This window comes from Pocillopora damicornis, chromosome 2, assembly GCF_964200805.1.
Source record: "Pocillopora damicornis chromosome 2, jaPocDami1.2, whole genome shotgun sequence".
NCBI classification, from domain to species: domain Eukaryota; kingdom Metazoa; phylum Cnidaria; class Anthozoa; order Scleractinia; family Pocilloporidae; genus Pocillopora; species Pocillopora damicornis.
The window spans coordinates 36,712,306-36,737,529 of NC_142671.1; the positions used below are offsets into that span (position 1 = coordinate 36,712,306).

At 38.1% G+C, this 25,224-nt stretch overlaps 1 protein-coding gene across 1 annotated transcript; it reads right to left on the reverse strand.

Moving 5' to 3' along the window:
* Positions 1-498: 498 nt before the first annotated feature.
* On the reverse strand, positions 499-18,078 carry LOC113668348 (VIP36-like protein). Its single transcript, XM_089193795.1, has 10 exons — positions 17,037-18,078; positions 4,910-4,966; positions 4,383-4,474; positions 3,687-3,742; positions 3,489-3,557; positions 2,851-2,922; positions 1,983-2,079; positions 1,332-1,463; positions 1,098-1,166; positions 499-626 (listed from the first exon to the last, which is right to left on the reverse strand). Exons 3-10 carry the CDS (start codon positions 4,393-4,395, stop codon positions 499-501), a joined length of 636 nt encoding a protein of 211 aa, XP_089049921.1. The 5' UTR covers positions 4,396-4,474; positions 4,910-4,966; positions 17,037-18,078.
* Between the last annotated feature and the right edge of the window lie 7,146 nt (positions 18,079-25,224).

Sequence of the window (25,224 nt, forward strand, 5' to 3'; positions counted from 1 at the left end):
CAACAACCACTTACACTAATTTATTTTATTTTCAATCGTTCTTCTTCCTTTGTTTTGCAGTCACGTTCCATTTTACTTTACGTTTTGATTAATTTGGTCTAACGGCAACTGGTCACCAGAGGCGACTAACTTTTGGATCATACTAAGTCCACTCAGCTAAATCCACCAATCACAGAATTGATAACAATAACTATAGCAACAACCACTTACACTAATTTATTTTATTTTCAATCGTTCTTCTTCCTTTGTTTTGCAGTCACGTTCCATTTTACTTTACGTTTTGATTAATTTGGTCTAACGGCAACTGGTCACCAGAGGCGACTAACTTTTGGATCATACTAAGTCCACTCAGCTAAATCCACCAATCACAGAATTGATAACAATAACTATAGCAACAACCACTTACCCTAATTTATTTTATTTTCAATCGTTCTTCTTCCTTTGTTTTGCAGTCACGTTCCATTTTACTTTACGTTTTGATTAATTTCTCTTTCATTTTTAACAATATGCTAGTATAACTAGAAGCAACACAATGATTACAACGCAAACGACGGCAACAAGCACACTCCAGACGAACCAGTGTAGGAACATTCCAATCCTAAATGTAAAAGTGGGTGGACCAAGTTCTTGGGTGGAGAAAAGAGAGAAAAAGAACATCAGAGAGTTGCACTACAAGTATTGACTTGATAACTTCCTGAGCAGTCTCTCGTCGGATATTTAGCCTAATTCAGCCACGGCGACCGACCTCATGGAATGCTATCTTAGAAGCGAGTTTCAAAATTATATTAGACAACAGAAAGATAATTACGAAAAGTGGAATTAAATCTCGATATATAATCGCGCCAAGCATGTCACTCGTGCGATGGTACGCGTGAAACGAGCCCACACCGACGGTGACAGACACTTACAACATGATCTTGTTAGTTTATAGTCATTTGCAATCATTAAAACAAACATACCAGTAAAAATCAACAACAAAATAGACATACAGAACAAAAAAGAGGAAATATAAGGACTACTTTATGGTCTACAACCGCACGAAAACAACTTTTAAATATTCTCCATTTAAGACGTTTTTTATTTCAAGTATTTCTTACCTTTCATTAATAAGGCATAGTTTGAAGGATGATAAGGCTCTAGTGCTCGGATTCGATCGCTATCACCCCCTTTAGAACATACCAATAAAAATCAACAACAAAAATGGACATACAGAACAAAAAAGAGGAAATATAAGGACTATTTTATGTTTCCATGTATGTACCTACTACACCCGCACGAAAACAACAATATTCTCCATTTAAGACGTTTTTTTTATTTCAAGTATTTCTTACCTACAATTCGATCGACATAAGTTGCAGGACAAACAGACGCTATTTTGGTTCGATCTTCGTCAACCCCTTCAGACAACTTATCAGACAACAGTATTCTGATCATTTTGTTGACGTACTTGATTTCGTTGTTGTCTAGAGAAAAAAAAGAAGAAAACTTTGAGTCTAGCAATCTTCAAGTTAATTTGGTTTTATTAACTTAGATGATCACGGAAATTGCACTTTAAAGAGTTTCTGAAGCTGACGATGGAGCGTTAGCCCTTCGTTAAAGTGAATCATCTCCAAGCTCATTGGATGAAACTTTTTAGCATATATCAAACATTACATAGCGTTAAAGATGCGCTCTGATCAGCTACTGCAGAAATAAATGAGTTAAAATCATCTTTTTGTGCTTTATTATATTACTGTTTTACTATCTACTTCGCAGTTCGGTAAATATCTACCACTAGCCACCGACACTGAGTTGAATAGGTGTTTATTATGAGACAAGCAACTTCCTAAATAGATGCTTGATATTCAAGTCGCATTGTAAGTAAAGAAAAACTCTAGGTTCATTGCAGTTCAGCAAAATAAATTTTCTCCGAAGTTAGCTTTGTCAATGATAAAATGAGATGCAGTAAGTTTCTCAATAAATACCAGCAACTTATCCTGTACCTACTGTTTTTCCAAAATACAATCTTGTTGGCAGCTCCCTACCAACTACATCAAAGCAAACCTTCCACTCGTTCTTGTTTGCTACGTCCACCTGTATCTATTCATTTAATGACAACAGAATCACTGTATTCAAAATTGTTCTTATAGCTAATTGATTATCACTCAGGTTTGTCTGAAAGTCTTTTAAAGGCAGCTGCATTGATAAAATGGGCAGTCACTACTGAAGCCGTAAGGAATATTTTAAAGGGAGGGAGGGGGGGTGGATGAGGTGAAGGCTTGGGAGACCTATTCCACTGAACATTCTTCAAGTAAGATATTCTAAAATGCCCTCTGGAGTCCCCTCCAGTGTTTTTCATCAAAGAAAATCAGAAGTGAATTGTCAGATCTTAAACAAAATGGAGATATTAATTTAAGTTTTCTCAATCTTTCAATCGGTGTTGTAAAAGGTAGATAACATGACGACAGTGGAGTTACAGATTCATCAGGTAAATTGGGCTTTAAGCTGCTGTCAGTCATGTTGTGGACCTCTCAGGAAAATAGCTGTCATATTTTGAAATAGTTCAAATCCATATGATTTTAAGGGCATTTTGTAAATTCCAATCCAAGGATATGCCCTTAGTAGAAATGGCCAACTAAGAAGCATAGGGTGAACCCCACCCCTCTCACAAGAATTAGGGTCTGACCTTTCAAGATCAAATCCCTTGGATCAATGTCATTATCTGAGAAACTGTATACCCACCCCTCCCCTAAACCAACAACCATCTACTGATTACAACTTAATATTGGGTCAGGGGAGGGTAGGTGTGCAAGGATACTGACATTGATCCAATGGGTTAATCACGAGTCTGTCACATAGTTGTCAACTTACTGTCAGATAATTCTGTGTTCCAGAATAACAGATCAGTACATAGTTAACATGACCTCTTCCAAGAAAACTTTGCTGCAGTAGAAAAAAAGTACATTGTAGTGTGGGCACACTAAACACTCCCGACCAATTAATCTATCAGTGTTTTACCACAGTCTAACAAACAGGATACACAACATACAAGTTATAAACATAAACTTTGTTGACCTAAACTACATCATAGCTACATAAGTTCCAAAGAAGTTCACATATTTTTAAACCCATTAATTTATTGTATGACTGGTACCATTTTGAACATAAAACAATAACAATTATATGTCCCTTATTTTTCACTAATCTGATCTAGACTTCTGCTCAAGTTGCCAACACATCTATCCCGTACCAGGTTCACAGCCAATGGAAAACAAAAACCTCCTCCCCCTTTGTTCTTTTTCCTAACTCACCCCAATTTTTTGCTTGTTTGCATAAACTTACTGCCTGGAACAAGCAAGGAATACCTCTCACTATAACTGAAAACAGTTCCATTCTGGACAATTCTCACTGATGATCAGACTACACAATCACATATTACTACTGGCTTCAAACCATATTAAGAAAAAAAAGTAACAAAGCTGGAGGTTTCTCTATGCACATGTACTTACTGAGCAGCCAGCCACATGTGTTCCATGAGATCCATCTCCAACCATTACGGAAATATAGAGGTTACCATTCTATTCAATAAATCATGCATAATTCACAGGTCAGGAAGTGAAGATCATCAAAAAGAGTGCAAAATGTCTTACAACACAACGGAGAGAGTTCTGAAAAAATGACCTGATCACAGAACAAAGTGCACCCACCCGGTGTTCACCATTGTGGTTACTGTAGGTGTAAGAGAACACTCCAATTAAATTACCTGAGAAAAAGAAAAGGAAAGGTGACAGATAAGACAATAGCTGAAAGTGGAGGACTTTGGGAGTTTGTCTGTACTTATCACATGTATGAATAACATAAATTAATACTTAATTACAAAATAAAAAGATTGAGTCAATACCTTCTTGCATCCTCTTTTTGGAATACCAAAATGCAAATCCACCTTGAAATAATGTATCACTCTCTCCATGTACTTTAAAATTGACTAACATGTCCCAGTCTTTAATATAATATGACTGGTAAGAAACACAAGTTAGAACAATGTCAGATTTTCATAAATTCACTTTTATCTACACCAACCAGTAAAAGATGTTTTTGAGAAGTTTTGGAGGGTATTGGAACACTCTAAACAATTCATCACACTTGTTTTACAAACAATTTTGGAAAGCCATGTAACAGTAAGAGGCAAATCTTACCAATTAAGGTTAGAAAGGTTTAACAGGTTTCCATTTCTACAAAAATGTACCAAATCTAACAAGGAGAACGCAAAATTCCACACTTTAATGTGGATGCTTTGACCCAATCAAGCTTTAATCGATTGGTGTATTACTATTAATAGCTATCACAAGAAATGAAACTATAAGCACAAGTACTGTCAGTAGTAGTAAATTCCATCAACTTACCAGGATACTCCATGAAGCCCCTCTCTTGCTCTGGTTGTCAGGTGGAAATCTAACGAAGTTGCTGGAAACAGATCCAATAGAAGAGCCGGCCACTAGAGAAATTATTGTCGTAATCATTAAATTAGTTTCTTGTCATTCTATAAAGTAGTTTATTTGTGTCCAATTAAAACATCAAATGAATAAAGGGGTAAGTTTCTAAAGAAACTGTGGTGCTGCATCAGTGGGAGAGTATAGCAGGTAATTTAGTGTTAACAACTGAGTTGAAAACGTAAATTAGCCACCGTAAAGGGTAAAAAAGCTGACATTTAGAGTGTTAGCCCTTCATCAGACGAAGCCTTTAGGGATGTTAACCCTTTATGGTGGCTAATTTATGTTTTCAACTCAGTTGTTAACACTAAATTACCAATTAAAACATCCACATGCAAGTCCAGAACTACTGAACAGAATGTCTTCTGAGATTAAGAGTGTAAAAGTTAAATCCAACATAGGATTTGGAGCACAATTAACCAACGCCAAGTCAAACTCACTTTTAAAAACGGAATGAACTCTACAAAGGTATTCTTTCATCTCACCTTTGGCTAAAACTGTCGAAAGAAATACAGCAAGGTAAGTTTTCCAGTACGCCATATCTGATTAAATTTCAAGCGTCAAATAAGGTTTCTTCAAATAAATATATTGTGCCACCCTTCCCACACTAAATGACTTGTTCTGACAGTCTCGCTTTAATGAGACAGGAATGTTTACTTCTTGGGTGGGCTAAGAGGGCTTTTATCTACTGTAAAGAAAACTTAGATGTATCTCTTTTTTTTCCTTTTTTTTGTAGCTTGGATAAATTTTTTATCATTTTTAAGCTTTAAGAGTTCTTTAGGTCAGGATTCTTTTAAATTTCAAGCATCAAATAAGGTTTCTTCAAATAAGTATATTGTGCCACCCTTCCCACACTAAATGACGTGTTCTGACAGTCTCGCTTTAATGAAACAGGAATGTTTACTTCTTGGGTGGGCTAAGAGGGCTTTTATTTACTGTAAAGTAAACTTAGATGTATCTCTTTTTTTTTCTTTTTTGTAGCTTGAATAAATTTTTTTATCATTTTTAAGCTTTAAGAGTTCTTTAGGTCAGGATTCTTTTAAATTTCAAGCATCAAATAAGGTTTCTTCAAATAAATATATTGTGCCACCCTTCCCACACTAAATTTGAAATAGGAAGTGGTAAAGGGGTACTACTCTGTCCCAGATGTGAAAGTTTTCGGATCAATATTAGTATCTGGGCAACTGCCCACCTACCCCTCCCCTAACCTAACATGAACCCTGACTTTTTATCAATTGACTGCTGTTGAGTTAGGGGAGGGGTAGGTGGGCAGTTGCCCAGATACTGATATTGATCCAAGTTTTCTATCTTGTTGATTGTCTGTTCAATGTGAATTCTGAGACTAGCAATTTCTTGGGTCTGTACCACATCTTCTGCTGGCATTTGATTTGATCCTCCCAAGAAAGGTGGGATCATGTGTACTATAGGTGGACTCGGTCGACATATCGGGCGACAGTCGACCGATATATCGGTCGACTGTCGGTCGACTATCGGTCGACTATCGGTCGACAATCGACCGACTATCGGTCGATAGTCGACCGATAGTCGACCGATTGTCGACCGATAGTCGACCGATGGTCAACCGATATATCGACCCACTGTCGGCCGATGCATCGGCCGATATGTAGCGATCAACTGCCGGTGAAGTATCGGTGAAGTATCGGTGAAGTATCGGTGAAGTATCGGTGAAGTATCGGTGAAGTATCGGTCAAGTATCGGTCAAGTATCGGTCAAGTATCGGTCAAGTATCGGTCAAGTATCGGTCAAGTAGCGGTCAAGTATCGGTCAAGTAGCGGTCAAGTATCGGTCAAGTATCGGTCAAGTATCGGTCATGTAGCGGTCAAGTAGCGGTCAAGTATCGGTCAAGTATCGGTCAAGTAGCGGTCAAGTATCGGTCAAGTATCGGTCAAGTATCGGTCATGTAGCGGTCAAGTAGCGGTCAAGTATCGGTCAAGTATCGGTCATGTAGCGGTCAAGTATCGGTCAAGTATCGGTCAAGTAGCGGTCAAGTAGCGGTCAAGTAGCGGTCAAGTATCGGTCAAGTGTCGATCTAGTATCGGTCAAGTATCGGTCAAGTAGCGGTCAAGTAGCGGTCAAGTATCGGTCAAGTGTCGATCAAGTATCGGCCAAGTATCGGTCAAGTATCGGCCAAGTATAGGTTCACTTACCGACCATATCGCTCAGAAGAAAATAGGCTAAGAAAGAGTGCGAGGTTTTTTCGATATATGTTCCGATTTGGTAATGGAAAAATACATTGTAAAGTTGGTCGCTCTTGTGTAATTGACGTTGTACCTTAACGTATTTCCATTATTCCTGAAACTACCCGGCTTATGCTTTATCCCTCATGTCATGCTGCCCTTAATCCAACATACCTAAAATGATTATTATTCCTTAGCTCTTATAGCTCTAACAGGTCCTTATAGTCCTTAACGTTACTTGTACAACGTTACCGATATTAACTGTCCAGTTTATGTCGGTAATGGGATCCACCTAAATTGTATCAGCTAAAATTGCTGTGTGTAACTGCCCAGCTAAACGAAAAGCAAATGATCTTTTGAAACTGAACTAGGCGGTTAAACTCATAAGCAAAGCGATTTCATAAAGACTTCTTTTTGCAGTGCGAGGTCAGCCGTTGTTTGTTTGTTTTTTCATTATTGTTATTTGACCTAGAATAGGGCGTCTTTTTGGGGGTTTGGGCCTTAACAACGGTATCAATTTTTTTTATCCTTAAATAGGGAACTCTGCGGCACCCACCTATCGGAAATACAGTACTAATCCGCTTATAAGAACCTAGAATTCACGAACCTGTTAGCCTAAAAATATCAATTTAGACCCCCTTTACATAAGAATCTATTTAGCCTAAATTTGAAACAGGTTCCTGTTTTAGAAAATAAACCTTAAAGATCATCAGGCAAAGATAAAAGACATGACTCTCAAAAGTAGTGAACTTAAACATGTATGAACTATAAAAATCTCTAAATTTGGTATAAATAATGTCTGAAAAACAGTAGTATGTACATGTTGGTTTTGAATTAGAATTCACATGAGTACACCCTACGAGTACATTTAGAACTGAGAACTCAGATTCTTATAAGCGGGTAAGTAGTGTAGTTTGACTTACTAAAACAAAATCAAGTCTGCAATGAATATCTAGTTGTCTTTGCCTCCAGATAATCCTCTTGCCATTTGGATTAAAAATTCTCCAAACATCGCATAGCTCCAAATTTTCCATCGCATTTTGCACTACCTTTAAAGCGTTCTGATGTGTTCTAGCGATGCCATTTTTTCAGAGAAAATTGAGAGAGTAAAAAACATCCTAAGCAGCTGGTCTGCTAGGAGACTTACTCTTCTAGGTAAAATCACGATAATAAAAGCTTTGGCAGTGTCCCAAATTGTACATGTTTTAACCTCTCTTCCAACGCATCAGGGTGCACTTAAGGAAATCGATACCCTGCTATATGACTTTCTCTGGGAAAGCAAAGGGGACAAACTTAAAAGGACACAAATGATCAATGATTACGATAAAGGAGGCCTCAAGATGATAGATATTCAAAGCTTTAATAAATTGCTTAACAAAAAGTGGGTAAATGGAAACTTCTCGTAGACTTCCACCTCCAGAAGTGTAGGGGGAAAGTAATGTTTTTAGAGTGCTACTACGATCAAACTATCCATATCCATTTTTTATAATTTCGTGTAAAATATGACTGTCTAAAATACCTTGCTAAATATCAATCCATTACGACCATCAGAAATCTTTTTTTTATTTGTATTTTTATTTCCGAGAAGTTGCAGTCGCCATTTCTTTATCTCGTTCCAATTATAGCCTGGTTGAGAATTAGGGAAAATGACGTCAAATGCTCAAAATACCTCGTGTAAATTAACTCGAGTGTGCTAGACTATTGCAATGTTTGAATTTATTACAGGTACAGTAAAAAACCCTTTTTTAAGAACCTAGATTTTACGAAAAAAATAGATTAACTGAAAATGTTAGACAAAAATTGTACATTAAAACTCCTTTTACACGAGAATCTGTTTTAGCCTACAACTTTGAAACAGGTTCTTTTTTTTGAGAAATTTTGTCAAAGCAACAACACAGTTCCATGTATTAATGTTGTGTTTTGTTCTGTTTATCTTGGATAGCTTTGTAAACTTGGTAAATATATGCTTGGATTTTTAACATATTATGCATACAATACCAAAAATAAGCCACGCCCTCCAATGACAAACAACTCATTTATTTTGAAAACTAGACTGCGAGCAGAGGGCGCGATCGACGAGCGGTAAGCGGCCAAGCTGCGATCTCTTTTCGCTGTGACTGGCGCCCCTGCTGCTCGCAGATCACGGCCTCACCCCTCATCGCTCGTCGATCACGTCCGCTTTTTCCCCGTTCGTTCCAGTGGGATTTCACAGCAAAAGAGACTGCTCGCAGTCTATTTGAAAACAAGAACCTGTTAAAGAACCTGAGTAGCCAAATTTTCCAGTTAAGCACCATCTTTTATAATAACCTTCTTAGCCTTACTTGGAAAAAATTAGGTTCCTATTAGCGGGTTTTTACCGTATATGCTTCTGAGTCTAAAATTGAAAAAAATACCAAATTGCACCAATGTTGCACTAAGGTCACAGGAACTGTCCCGTTTCGGGGGAGGGGGGTACTCCCGTAAATTTTGAATAAGTGTGTGCCTCGAAGAGTCTTGAACCCTGTCCCACTTTAAGGATGAAACAAACAAGAATTGTCCAAACACGAAATATGACACCCTATTCAAGGAAAAACAATAACCAAACAACGGCTAACCACGCGCGGCAAAACACAAATCTCGATAAAATCGCTTTGTTGACAATTTTAGCGGAATTTTCTTTTTGTTTAGCTGGCCATTTACACACTGCAATTTTAGCCGATACAATTTACATATCCTATCTAAAGATCACAACGGAAACACAATGCTAACAGAGGCAAAACGATAACCGCCAAAACCATACCCTATCCCGCGGCACAAACATGTATATGGGAGTACCCCCACCTCTGGGTTTTTAAAGTGAATATTGTTCTGCAATGTCCTCCATCAGGTGAAGCTCACCATGCCATCTTCTCCACATGAATTCCTTAAGGTATTCTTGTAGGAAGTTAGGATTTGTGTGATGAAATACAATGTATAAGAGGCATCAAGGTGAATCTCTTTATGGGCACATTTCTTGATGACACATTAATTGTTAATATTTTCAAGGTAAAATGCGCACAGTTTTTTGCATTTTGGCTCTAATCTAGCTACAGGTTTTGCCGAAGATTTTGGGAATAATTCGGATGGCGCTATTTTTCTGTTGAAGTCACTACGGTGAGATCGACTTGCTGGGATGGAAGAGAAGAGAATAAAACGTGCTATAGCCATTCGCGAGAAGAAGATAAGGTGCAAATAAGCTTACATTTGTTCAATTTATCTTCAAAGGATAGTGACTAAAACACCACACGAGCACTACGAGTAACATACAAGTAACATACGAGTAATTACGAGTCATACGGGCGCACACAGATACATATGAGTAACATAAAAGTAACATAGAATACATGGAGTAACACACAGATAACATACGGTCAAATGTGGGTAATACGCATGAAATCTGCAAAGTAAAATACAAGAAATCGGACCTTTAACGGAAATCGTCGATTTGTTTTTCACTGCTCGGTATGGAGAGAAATTAGCATTGAGGGTGTGTGTGTCTGCGTGTGTGATGGGGGGGGGGGGGGGCTGGGAAGAGACCTTCCTTAATGCTTCCTGTGAGCCTATTACTGCATAAAATAGCAATAACAAAACTAATAATAAATTCAAATACTATTCAATCCTGTAGGCTGAACAACAACGCTGATTTCCTACGGTTACCACCCTCCCGAGGTAATACCCGGGACAAGATCGGCCCTTGTGACCCTAGGGTGGAAAATGTTTGAAGTTTTCAGTTTTTCCCGTGGGTAGGGGGTTGGGCAACTTCAAATAACTACCCACACAAAGACTCCTGGGGCGAAACAAGATATGTATTATTTTATTTATTTTTTTTTTTATAACTATTTCATTATTTCTCATTTCTTTTATTTTCATTGTATTTCTTATTATTAATTTATGTTATTTCCATTTTATGCAGCAATAGGCTCACACGAAGCACACGCAAACACACCCTCAAATGCTAATTTCTCCCCACACTACCTCGTTTTGTACATATGATATCATTTGCACATTTATCGCGATTGACTACCTAGTTTACCCCGACCTGCTCTCGTGCTGGTCTCGTAGCTCAGTCGGTAGATCTAATTCGGAGGTCGTGGCTTCAATCCCCACTTGGTCAAATTTTCTTTTCCCCGTGAGGACTCTCAAATTTCCCTTAAAAGGGTAGTAACCCAGGGGGATTTATTGTATCGGCAGTATTGCCTTCTTCCAGCACCCAAATATTTATTTTAAAAAAATTATAATTTATATTACGGGTGCTTCGCGGTTCACATTCTATATCTATATCAATTGAACCAATGAATACACCGAGCAGTAAAAAAAAATCGAAGGTTTCCGAGAAAGGTCCAATTTCTCGCATTTTACTTCGTTTTTACAAATCAAAGGAAAGAAAGTCAATTAAGCTTTCGCTAAAATGCATGCGATCAAAAACCATTTCCCATTTGAGTTTTGGAATGTTATTTTTTTTTTGGATGACAAACTGTAGTTACCAGTATACATCTTGTATTACGGAGGACAGTAAGGAAATTAACCAATGTTTTTTAAAACACCTGCACACAGCCATTGTTTTGCTCCATTTTGTCGGACAAATATCTCGAAACAGTTGTATCCCTATAAAGTGGATTTATAAAGCTACGGAACCTAATACGATCTACATTTTCAACCGTCACCACCATTTAGTACACCAGCGTTGAAGACTACATCATCGGAAAATGAAATTTCCTTACTCGCGGTCCAATGGGAACAAACAGTGTTAGAATTGTTTTGACGTTTACTAAAAACATGCGCTTGATATAGAATGAAATAGAAATCAAAGCTTTATGAGTGCGGCTGGAAGTATTGCGAGTTCACTCTACCGACGTCCCGTTTGCCGTCATGTCTCAAACTGGAGGTTTTTTACCCTTTAAATAGTCGAATTGTGTGCTCTTTATCGACAGACGGTGACACTTTTTTTTAACGAATAATGACAGCGGCGGCGGAAAAAAAGTTAAAATGCCATTCATTGTCCTATGAAATAAGCTTCCAAAGCACAGATAATAAAACCAAATATAACCTAACCTTTGAAAAGGATGTAGTAAGTCTCCAACGCAATAAACATCGTGCGTTGTAGATCTCATAATTTTGATCTACTGTAAGTGAACACAGATCCTTAATTCTCACACCACATCTATCTCCGGAAAAGTAACAAGCAAAGTCAATAGGTTGAATATACTTGAAAAACTAGAGAGGGTAAAGGACCGTGCACTTAGGTATGACATGTATTTATAGCAAAGACCCTTCATTAAGAAAGAATGCTCAATTTGATTGGTTTACAAAACACATTAAAAGGTCGTCTCACCCAATATATGTTAATTACGATAGACAGATTTTTTCAAAAGAAACACCCACCACTACAGCTAATTCATTTCAAGTAAAGAACACGCATCGTAATTAAAGGGGCACAAATATGCTTTGATACCTAAAGTAAGATGTACAAAACATGGTACTTCAACCCGACCTTTTCCAGTTCCTGAAAATTCAAGGGATTCTCAGAACACGTCGCACTCGAGCAGGCAAGGCCATGAAGCAATCGTATGGTTTCCACAAAATCACAGAAATTAGTTCTGTATGGAATGTTCGTAAACCTTCAAGTGTGAAATTATCTGTTGGACCTAATTTAAATAACTTGGTAACGATTAAACGACACCCGTTGAATTCTTCATCTGCAAATTCGCTAAACTTCTGCCTTCTAAATGCAAGATCCATCATCAATAAAACGCTACAAATTAAAGACTTTGTGGTTGACAAAAACATTGACATTCTTGCTTTAACTGAAACCTGGCTTAAACCCGATGACGGCTCTGACTACACCGTTCGTGATATCAGTCCCACCGGATATGCTTTTGTTCACATACCAAGACCTAATGGAAATGGTGGAGGTGTTGGCCTACTCTACAGGAAAAATCTGAAAATGGAGCAAATTAAATCGGATCCGTTTAAATCTTTTGAATTTAAAGAAGTACTGCTTCACTGTTCCTCATCTATCATACGTATTATTGTTATTTACCGCCCTCCAATTTCTGTCAAGAATGGTCTTACGCATGCTGCTTTTTTTGATGATTTTTCTTCACTGCTGGAAAGGCTAGTATCTTCTACCGGCCGTCTTCTTCTAGCCGATGATTTCAATTTTCATGTCAACGATTCATCTGACAACACTGCCAATAAGTTTCTCGACCTTTTAAGCTGTTTCAGTCTGGAAGTCTGTAATGTCCACACCCCGACGCACAAAAACAACAACGCCCTTGACCTCATTATCACAAGAGACCACCTAAAGCTAAGCTCACCATCTCATCACGTAAACTGCGTACCATTGATCCAGACAACCTACGGCGTGATATTCGTTCCTCCGCCTTATATAACTCACCATCTCAGGAAATTACGGAACTCTGTGACCAGTATGAATCGGTTTTACTTTCCATTTTAGACAAACATGCACATTTGCGCACAAGAATCATCAATCTGCGACCTAATGCTCCCTGGTACAGCGAGGAAATCAGAAAACAGAAAACAACCTGCCGCAAGTTTGAAAGGCGCTGGCGACGCTCCAAACTTGAATCAGACTATCGACTTTACGCTAATCAACGCACTATTATTCAGAACACCATTTTTAAGTCAAAAATGGATTACTACTCTAATCGCATTTCAGAGGCTGGCAACGACAACAAAGCCCTATTTCGATTAATCGACCGTCTCCTCCACAGGAAAGCAGAGAAAAGTTATCCAACCAGCACATCAGCTGAAGATCTCGCTAATACATTTGTTACCTTCTTCGAAGATAAAATAACCCGTATTAGAAGTATACCTACTCCTTCTGAAATTCCGGATTACTTTTCCTCACTGGATATTTCCACCACTAATTGTGAGCTTAGCAACTTCTCACCTACTTCAAATCTTGAACTATCGAAGATTGCCCGCTCTGTTGTGCAGAAATCCTGCTGTCTGGATCCTTTACCAGCCACGTTACTTAAAGAACATCTGGACCTGCTCCTACCATCTATTTGTAGTATTGTAAACCTGTCACTGGTATCTAGTTTTCTACCTTCGTCCCTTAAAAACGCTGTTGTAACCCCTCTTCTCAAGAAACCGAACCTGGACCACGAAGTTCTTGGTAATTTTAGGCCTATTTCGAGCCTTAAGGTTATCTCGAAAGTCATTAAGAAGGTTGTGGCAGTGCGTCTTCAAGCTTATCTTGACTTCTACCAACTCACAGAGCCGCTACAATCTGCCTACAAATCATTCCACAGCTGCGAAACCGCCCTTCTCCGTGTTCAAAATGACATTTTGCTTGCTATCGATAATCGCCACTGTGTCATGCTCCTGTTACTAGATCTCTCCGCTGCATTTGACACTGTTGACCATGTAATACTGCTCAAAAGATTGAATTCTAAATTCTCAATACGTGGCACTGCACTTGACTGGTTCCGCTCCTACCTTACTAAACGCACACAAGTCGTCCTAATCGATGGAAGGAAATCGCAATCTCGTGAGCTCAAGTGTGGATTACCTCAAGGCTCCGTTCTTGGGCCGATCCTCTACCTACTTTACACTGCTCCTCTTGCCGACATTTTACGTTTTCACGACATGCAATTTCATTTCTACGCCGATGATACTCAGTTGTAAATTTCTTTTTCCGTTAACGATGATCTGGAATTAACCAGTAGCATTGCTAAAATCGAGAATTGCTTATCTGATCTAGATAAGTGGATGGCCTTAAATAAGCTGAAGCTAAACAAAGACAAAACTGAACTTCTCTACCTTTACTCAAAGCACAACCCTCAACAGTCTATACCTCCACTTCGTTTTGGTTCTGATATACTACAGCCATCTTCATCTTCCAGAAATATCGGCGTCGTTTTCGATAGTACCTATGTCAATGCTCCCTCATGTCAAATCTGTCTGTAAATCTGCCTTCTATCATCTTCGGAACATTTCCCGTATAAGGAAATTACTATCCATTAAGACCACTGAGACTCTAGTCCACGCCTTTGTAACCTCCAAGTTGGATCACTGTAACTCTCTTTTATACGGTGTCCCCAAATACACTATCCAAAAGCTCCAATCAGTGCAGAATGCGGCGGCTCGACTTGCTACCAGCTCTCGTAAATTCGACCGCATCACCCCTGTTTTGTTCGACCTACACTGGCTTCCAATTTCTGAGCGAATTAAATTCAAAATAATTCTGCTCACCCATAAAGCTCTTCACCAGCAGTCTCCTGTCTACATTCAAGACTTAATACGCCGTTATTCAACTTCAAGAACGCTCCGTTCGTCTTCAACATTGCGTCTGACTCCTGTCAACTTTAATCTCAAGTCCTATGGCTATAGAGCTTTTGCTGTTTCGGCTCCTGAACTGTGAAATAAACTACCTGATGACATTCGTTCTTGTGACAATTTAAATATTTTTAAACGTAAACTTAAGACTCATCTTTTTAAAAATTACTTTAATGTATGATCTCTTTTATTATCCATGTCAAACGCCTATATCTTAGACATCAGTTAACTTAAGACTTACTTTTAATATTATTTTAACGTGTGATATTTTAATATTTTTGTAAAGCGCTTAGAACAGGACTGAATAAGCGCTATATTAGTAGTTTTATTATTATTATTATTATTATGGTCTAAGGTCTCTTCGTTACTTCGCCGCTGTAAGGACTTGGAATTCGCTGCCGGAGACGATACGCGCTATGGCCGGCACAAGAGAAATTTAAAACTGGATTCCAGACACGCAATTTACATCTAAATTATGAGGTAATCCCATTACTTATTAGAGTTTTATATCTTTTATCGTGGAATAAACCCTCCCCCCCGGGGGGCAATGAATTATCGGCCAAGTATCAGTGAAGTATCGGTGAAATGTCGGTCATGTATCGGTGAAGTGTCGGTCAAGTATCGGTGAAGTGTCAGTCAAGTATCGGTCAAGTGTCGGTCAAGTATCGGTCAAGTGTCGGTCATGTATCGGTCAAGTATCGGTCAAGTATCGGTCAAGTATCGGTCATGTATCGGTCAAGTATCGGTCAAGTATCGGTCAAGTAACGGTCAAGTATCGGTCATGTATCGGTCAAGTATCGGTCGTGAATCGGTCAAGTATCGGTCAAGTGTCGGTCAAGTATCGGTCAAGTGTCGGTCAAGTATCGGTCAAGTATCAGTCATGTATCGGTCAAGTATCGGTCAAGTATCGGTCAAGTATCGGTCATGTATCGGTCAAGTATCGGTCAAGTATCGGTCAAGTAACGGTCAAGTATCGGTCATGTATCGGTCAAGTATCGGTCATGTATCGGTCAAGTATCGGTCATGTATCGGTCAAGTACCGGTCATGTATCGGTCATGTATCGGTCGAGTATCGATGGTTTAAGACTATATCGGTCGACACATTTATCGGTCGACAATCGACCGACTATCGGTCGACAGTCGACCGATAGTCGGTCGACAGTCGACCGATAGTCGGTCGATTGTCGACCGATAGTCGACCGATAGTCGACCGATAGTCGACCGATAGTCGACCGATATATCGGTCGACTGTCGCCCGATATGTCGACCGAGTCCACCTATAGTACACATGATCCGAAAGGTGACAGGTTGAGTGAAACTCCCAAATGCAATAAATCTGAAATAGTAAAACCTTTATCGGCCATTATGGAGTCTTTGTCCTTGAAAAAAGGCCACTTCTTCTGACAATCTCTCTGTCAGAGATGCTTCCAGTATATAATTGGCTGATGAATGTAGTTGCTCCTCCAGGAGAAATCCCCACCAAACCCTTAAGTGTGGTGTGGTGTTTGTAGCTGAAGAGCTCTCCATTCAGTTGTAAGCTACTTAGCATCTGGCATCTTACCTCTGTACAATCAATTATCACACGTGTGACAGAGTCACTTAGGCTTATTTCCTACTTAAAACATGTTTGTTCTGTTTATTCTATTTTATGGAATTTTAGCGATTTGTTAGGAATGTTAGCGATTTGTTAGGAATGTGTTAATTGTATTATTCCTTTAATTGCCGATTTCCCCTATGTAATTCCTGTTTAATTAATCGCTCCTAGCCCAAATTTGGTTTTAAGTTATTTTTACCTTTTCCTGTATTTGACTATAAGTTACAACTGTTTGCTCGGTGAGTTCAGTTGATTTGTTGCCTTCCTGAGAGTGTCTTTAAAGCGGATTTTAAGCTGTACTAGCTTTTGTGTCACTCGTTCCCGTTTTTTATTGTACCGTTGCATTCATTTGCTGTGTAATAAACTTGTAAATCTTCCCTCGGATCTTTTGTTCTTACGTCGACCGTTTTGGCTGTCTTACACACGTGTACTCCCATTCTATCTATCACTTACCTTGAAGGCCAAATGTGAATGTGACAACACTTAAAGTGCATGAAATTGATCCATGTTATGACTATCCGACTTACAGTCGGTGTTGACACGTTGAACAAGTGAGCAAGATGATCTTCATGAAACCCTTGTCTTAGTCTGCCCATTACAAATTCGTCCATTGGCCTCAAAGACCTAGCTCTTCCTTTTTTCGTGAAAGAGTCCTCTGACTGATCCTGGTCATAATCAACAGAGACCTCACCATTTCCAGAAAGCCAGTAAGCAATGTTTCCTCCTCGTTCTCCGGGATCAAGGTAATTGTACACCGCCTCAAAAGCATCCCAGTTATTAAAACCAGCGTAAAAAGCTGCTGTATTTTTCTTAGATTTCAAGTTCTCGAGCACAAATTCTTTCTAAGTAAGGTTTGTGATTAGCCGCTGAGCATTTTCTAATCGCAATTTAATGTCATTGATTTCCTGTTCTAATTCTTCAATTCTTTTGTTTTTGTTAGCGATGGTTTCCGTCAAATCATAACATTCCTTTTCTGGCAAGATTATATTCTGATTCTCAAAAACCCTGGTAGTCAAACCGATACTTACTTCCACTTTTTCTTCCAAATCAAATTCCACAACACTCTCGGCCGATGCATTCGATCTAGAAACAGCGGAAATCGACGCCACTAGTTCGCAAACATTCCTTTCTGCCGGTGGTTTCCTCTTGCGAGGCGACGTGCGAATCCAGGGAAATATCGAAGGTATGGCGCCAGGTTTTAGACATTTTCCCCGCAAGAGTCTTTTTTAGATCTTCATTTCTAAAATGTCTGGAACAGACCTTTGTCGAGTCGGATATTTCAGAGTCTTTTCCTTCGTCTCGCCTGATGGCCTGTATCCATTTCTTCTTTATTATTTTTTCTCTAGGAAATTGGAAGTACGACACTTTCGAACCATGCTCTTCGCGATAACCTTTTTTTGGTGCATTCTGGAACGCAGCAGTGTGTAGGCATTCCTTCCTACTCCTAAACGTGTATTCTAAGCGGTGATTGACCGCAATTGAGTCTTATTGTCTTCACACAAAAGCAAAAACTTGACCTAAAACCATTACACGTGCGCTATGTTTACGTCCGAGAGGCCTTTGTGGCCTCGTTTCCATACAAAAATCGTTACCAGTTCTGCGCGCCTTCGGCCATTATGAAAGTCAGCACTATCCTACGACTATCGAAAAGCAGCATGGGGACAGAAAACAAGATGGCTGTACCGTTGCACTTATGTCCTCTCATTGCAGATATGTCCTCTGACGTAATGTGATAGAGTGGCCAATCATATCCTGTGATCTATCGAGCGACACGCGGCTTAGGACTGGTTAAGAGACTCCGTTGTAGTTATGTCTTCAAGCAAAAGTACTTATTCGAGGGGGTCGGGATAAGTAAAAAATTTGACCAGTATTTTCCGGTAACTGATCTCAGGAAAACATGCTGTTCGCATGATCACTGCGAACCGGATCATTGGCCTCTCACATTATTTTCTTTGAAGTTCTATCGTTCCTTCGTTGGCGCCGTGTGATCGCATCGTTGTTATAGCCTAAACGTGGAAGAATAACTCGCTACGTAAATAACAAAGCGACTTTCGACCAAAAGATGCATTATTGTTCACGCTTTATTTGCAGTCTTGCTTTATTTACTGTCCTCATTGTTCGACTTGCGACTCCATTGACAACATTTTACACACAAGCTAAGACAAAAGCACAATGTGGCGTCATATCACAATTGTTTTATTTTGTTTAATAGCTGAAGATCATAGATTATGGTTCGTCGGCATGAAATTATATATTTTTGACGCTTCGCTGATCTGCTGGAGGTGAGATCGACTGAGAGGTCAAAGTTGTGATAATTTGTCTGCGTCGCGTCACGAAGTCTTCCTTGAATCACAGAAGTTTGGCCTTTGGTTCTTTATTTTAAATATTGTAGGTTTTTGCTGTATCGCACTAAGCCCTCCGTAAAAATTTGAAGTAGTAGATTGTGATGTGATTTTATTGCGGTCCCGCTGATTTTAGCTGTTCTTTTTTTAGTACTGTTTCTAGATCATTGTTGGATTTATTGCACGTTTGGGTGGATTTGTCATAATTTACCCCGTTTATGACAAATTCACACAATGATCCAATCGAAAATCGGGGTAAAGTTGGCTATGGCAAGTCAGTAGGATATATTCCACCTAAAGAATGAATTTCACAGAATTTACCCCGTTTTTCTAGAATTCGCTGATCAAATGGAAAATCTGAGTAAAGATGGCATATGGGAGCTTAGCGTGTTGGCCACTTGCGGATGAATTCGTAGAATTTATCCCGTTTTTCTAGAATTCGTTGAAAAAAAAATGGAAAATCGGGTTAAAGATTGGATATGGTAACTTGGGATCCTTTTTATTTGGAGGATGAATTCTCAGATTTTACCTCGTTTTTTGCCAAATTTACTGAAAAAAAATGGAAATTCGGGGTAAAGATAGCATATGGGAACTTCGGGTATTATTCACTTGTAACATGAATGCTCAGAATTTACCTCGTTTTTCTCGAATTCACTGATCAAATGGTAAATCGGGGTAAAGATGGCATATGGGAACTTAACGTGTTAGCCACTTGCCGATGAATTCGCAGAATTAATCCCGTTTCTCTAGAATTCATTGAAAAAAAATGGAAAATCGGGTTGAAGATTGAATATGGCAACTTGGGATCTATTCAATTTGGATGATGCATTCTTAGATTTTACCCTGTTTTTCTAGAATTTGTTGAAAAAAATGGAAAATCGGGGAAAATTTTTTTTTTTTTTAAATCTGACTGTCACAATATTTTTATTTATTTTTTATAAATTTTTAAATTTATTTTTTAATACAAAAACAACTATATTACTTTAATTACAGCTATATTACTTATATCACGGCTACAGAAAATAACTTACAGTACAGTTACATCTATAGCTACATTACTTACGTTTTTTGTTTTTTACAAATACGTACGTTACAGTGCAATACAATATTTAAAACAATACTGGTTGAAGAGCGACTAAACAAATAACTATATATTAAAAGAAAAGAAAAGAAAAAAACAAAACAAAAAAGCGTTTACAGCCAGAGTGCACTACTCACAATTTATAGAAAAGAAGGTAGTTTAAAAGAAAACAAAAAAGTGCAGGAAAAAAGGATACAAACATCAAGTTATATGTAAACAGAATTAAAGAAAACACTAAGTTAATGCGTGTTGTGCTTGTTTTAAGCATGGTTTTTCTTATAATAATGATTTATGCATTATAATGTGAGAAGAAGAGGGGGAAGTTTTTATTTCCGGAGAGATGTTGCGCATTCTGCATATCCATACAAAATATCTAGTGACCACAAAAAGGAAGTTTAGTTTCTTGTTTTTGTGTGGCTTAAGCCCTAGTACTATAAATGGCGATAGATTGAAAATTTCTGCGAAAGGTTCTCCAAGGTTAATTATCCATTGTTTAAGACCTTGCCAGAAACGGTTGGATATATCACAAGTCCAAAATAGGTGGATGAGAGTCTCTTTCTCACTTTTACAAAAAGTGCACTGCTCATTGTCCCTAAGGTTTACCTTGGTAAGAAAAGTGTTGGTGGCTAGTCTTCTGTGCAGTAGCTTAAATTGAAAAACAATCAATTTTGTGATTTTTGTGCACAGAAAAGGAGTTCTGTAAACTGCCATCCAGTCGACATTATCTGGTGTTTCGAGCATGCATTCTGTTGCTCGTCAGAATTTTATATGTTAGTCTTTTTGGTTTTGTCGTCTTTAGGAAGGTGTCGAAGGTAGTTTCGTATGCAGTATTATAGCTGTTGAAGTTAGCTTCATTGCTTTTTTGTAAGGCCTTAACAGCTGATGAGATGCCTTGAAAAGTAAGGAAGTTTGTTTTAGTGTCGTAAAGCTCTTTAAAATCAGAGAAAGATAGGAAACTATTCGCATCATTCATCAAATGGCCCACTGTTTTAACTCCCTTTACAGACCATGAACGATAGTATACAGGTTTGTTACCGACACGTATAAGAGAGTTATGCCATAGACTTTGCGCCTTTAGCTGATCAATGGAGGAGAAATTAGTTTCAAGTGAGATTTCTGACCAGATGTGGAGTATTTCTGAAGTAAAGGCCTTTGCAGTTTTTATAGTTTTTAACAGATCTTGTTTATTAAGGTTGGTACGAAAAAATTCGACACCACCTAGATTTTGTAATTCATAGTCAAACAAAAGTTTCCATTTTCCTTGATTTTCCGGATCTAGATATTTTTTTACCCAACTTGATTTAAGAGCTTTGTTGAAAATTTTGATATCAATCATCCTTAACCCTCCGTTCTCGTAGTCGTTGATCATTATGTTGTGCTTTACCTTGTCTCCCTTGCCATCCCATACAAAATTGAAGAACACATTATTTATTTCTGTTAGAGCGCTGTGGTTGGACGGCAGAGGGGACAGGATGTAAACCAGTTGAGAGGCAATAAGGCTTTCTAAAACTGTAATTTTTCCTAATAAGGTTAAACGGCGCAGTTTCCAGCAGCTTAAGCTGTTTCTGATTTTGGTTAGTTTTTCGTTGTAATTAGCTTCTATAGTGGTTTTGGGGTTGGTGGAGAGCCATACGCCTAGAGCCTTAACCTTATCTTTTACCTATTTAAAATCTTTGTCGGGTCTGAGATGTGTTTCGTTTCGAATATTCGCACGGATCCACAAAGCTTCAGTTTTCTTGCTATTTAATCGGAGACCAGAAATCTCGCTGAAAAAGTCTAATATTTGTAAGGAGGTTGTTAGAGAGGCGGGCGATCGATCTAAAATAAGGGTAGTATCATCCGCGTATTGACTGATTTTTACTTCTTGTTCGTTTATTTTTATGCCCTTAATGTTTTTATTTTGCCGTATTGTTTCGGCTAGTATTTCTACACAGAGAATAAAGAGATACGGAGAGAGAGGGCAGCCTTGCCTTACCCCCCTTTCAAGTTTGAAGAAGTTGCTAGACCAACCGTTGTTAAGAATGCAGCTTTCTGTGTTATGGTAAAAGAGCTTCCAGTTGATAGCAGATTGCCAAAAATTGTAACACTGTAAAGTTTTTGGAAGAAAAGACCATTCTACCGTGTCGAAGGCCTTTTCAAAGTCGAGAAAAAGTAGAAGTCCTGGAATGAATCACAAATCGGGGTAAAGATAGCGTATGGGTACTTCGGCTATTATCCACTTGTAGTAAGAATGCTCAGAATTTACCTCGTTTTTCTAAAATTCACCTATCAAATGGAAAATCGGGGTGAATATGGCATATGGGAACTGAGGGTATTAGCCACTTGGGGGACGAATTCTTAAAATTCATACCGTTTTTCTGGAATTCATTGAAAAAAAAATGGAAAATCGGGTTAAAGATTGGATTTGGCAGCCTAGGATCAATTCCACTTGAAGGAAGAATTCTCAGAATTTACCCCGCTTTTCTAGAATTCACTAAGAACATAAACTTCTTTTAAAATTTGTAATTTTTTCTATCTTTCATTTTTAACTAAGACTAGCGAGCCGCACAAAGAAACACTTTTTGTAGTTGTAAGCTTCTCGTTTATTTCGGACGCGTTTCGTCTCTAATTGAGACTTCATTGGGGAATAACTACAATTAAAGAGGAAGAATATATTTTATAGCATGTTGTTGTGCCTAAGTTTTGAATTTCTACGGACGTTAATAATAACTGAAAGCGGGTGTTATAAAAAAACTCCTAATTACAATTAAGTTATTGCGTATCGCTTTATTTTGGGGGGGGGGCTAACGATTAGCGCTAATCGTAGAATTTCACCGCTGAAAAAAGTCATGGAAAATAGGGGTAAAGATGGCATATGGGAACTTAGGGTATTATTCAGTTGTAGCGTGAATTCTCAGAATGTACCCCGTTTTTCTAGAATTTACTGAAAAAAAAAGTGGAAAATCGGGTAAAGATAGGATATGCCAAGTCAGTAGGATAAACATGATAAATTCCAATTGGTGGAAGCATTTTCAGAATGTGCCCCGTTTTTCTATAATTCATCCAAAAAAAAATGGAAAATCGGGGTAAAGTAGATTAGATGTGGCAGGTCAATAGAATATATTCCACTTGGAGGATGAGTTACTAGAATTCACCCCGTTTTTCTATAATTCCTTGAAAAACAAATTGCAAAACCAGAGTAAAGATGGCATAAGGGAACTACGGGAATTATCCGCTATTAGCATAAATTCAGAGTTTACCCCGTTTTTGTATAATTAATTCATTAAAAAAAAGGAAAATCAGGGAAGATTTGACAAGACAACGTACAGGTTGCATTCCACTTGCGGGATGAACTCTAAGAATTTACCCTTGTTCTCTAGAATTCACTAAAAAAAATGGAAAATCGGAGCAAAGATGGCATTTGGGAAGTTGTAGCATGGATTCTCAGAGTTTACCCTCTTTTTCTTGAATTAATTCATTAAAAAAGGAGAATCGGGGTCAAGATAAGATATGACAACTTAGGATATACTCCACTTACGCTATAAATTCTTATAACTTACCCCGTTTTTCTGGAATTCATTGAAATAAAAATAGAAGACCGGGTTGAAGATTGGATATGGAAACTTAAAATGTATTCCACTTACGGGACGAATTCTCAGAATTAACCCCCTTTTTCTGGAATTAATTAGAAAAAAAAAATGGAAAATTAGGGATGTCCCGAGTTATAATTTATTTCAGTTTAAAGATGAATGGACACAATTTAGCCCGTTTTCAGAATTCATTGAAAAATTAATTCGGCACGTTAGAATACATTCTTTTATGAGATGAATTTTTTTTTTAGAATTCTCTGAAAATAACGGAAAATCGGGTAAAGATTACACATAACAAGTTGGGATATGTTTCACTTGTAGGATGAATTGTCCTTTTTTTTACCCCATTGTGTACAGAATTCTTGGAAAAAAAGCAAAAAACCGGGACAAAGATTGAATGTGACATGTTAGGATGTATTCCACTTAAAGGATGAATACTCAGATTTTACCCCATTTTTCCAGAATTTACTCAAGAAACGGAAAATCGGGGTGAAGATTGACTATGAAAAGCTATGATGTATCCTACATGTGGGATTAATTGTAAGATTTAACCTTATTTGTCTCTAATAAACGAAAAAAAAAATGGAAAATAAGGGTAAAGATTTGATATGGCAAAACTGGAAACTCGGAGTGAAGGATGGCATATGGGAGCTAAGGGTATTATGAACTCTCAGAGTTTACCCTGTTTTTCTAGAACTAATTCATTAAAACAAAGAAAATTGGGGTAAAGATTTGACATGACAACTAAGGTTATATTCCACTTGCGTGATGAATTGTCAGAACTTATCCCGTTTTTCTAGAATTCATTGAACAAATGGAAAATCAGGGGTAAAGATTGAATATTGCAAGTTATGATATTAACCACTCGAATTGTCGCGATTTACCCCGTTTTTCTAAAGTTAATTGAACAAATCGGGGTAAAGATTGGATATAGAAAAGTTGTGATATTATCTACTTGTAGGATGAATAGTCACAATTAACCACGTGTTTGTAGAGTTGATTGAGAAAATGGAAAATTGGGGTGAAGATTGGATTTGGTATGTTAAGATAAATTCTACTCGCTGGATAAATTGTCAGAATTTGTTTCATTTTTTGAGAATTTCCACATTCAATGAAAGCTTACCCTCGGGTGAGGTCAATAATTTTAGCCGGTACACTGTAGAATCCCCTGCACAAAGCCTGGGGATTATTCGACAAATATCACTGAGTCTGAGGAGATTATTTTGCTGGAAAAGAGAATGTAGCCTTCCCTATAATATATCAGTTTATCAGTCTGCAAGTTTTGGTGTTATGTTTTACCACTGTGATGTTCTGATTGTTGAAAAGGGTCTGCATATTCCTCACACCCTTGGAATTTAAGTCAGTTTAGCGTTAAAAATCTTTTCAGGCAATGAGAAATTTCCCCAGAAGTCTCTGTATACACAGATGCATGTGCATACATTGACGGCAAACTATTGATTTATCTTTGCGTTATAAGCAAAGTGAACATCTACGAAGAGGCCCACGGGTACTATTCACCGTAACAGAATAATTAAAGGTTTAGTGCATGGTGTCTGTTTACTTGTGGAACCAATGGAGAACTTGACATGACATCAAGAGTCACTTAGTAGGGCGTAACAAAAGAAAAATCTATGTAAGCAAAGGACAAG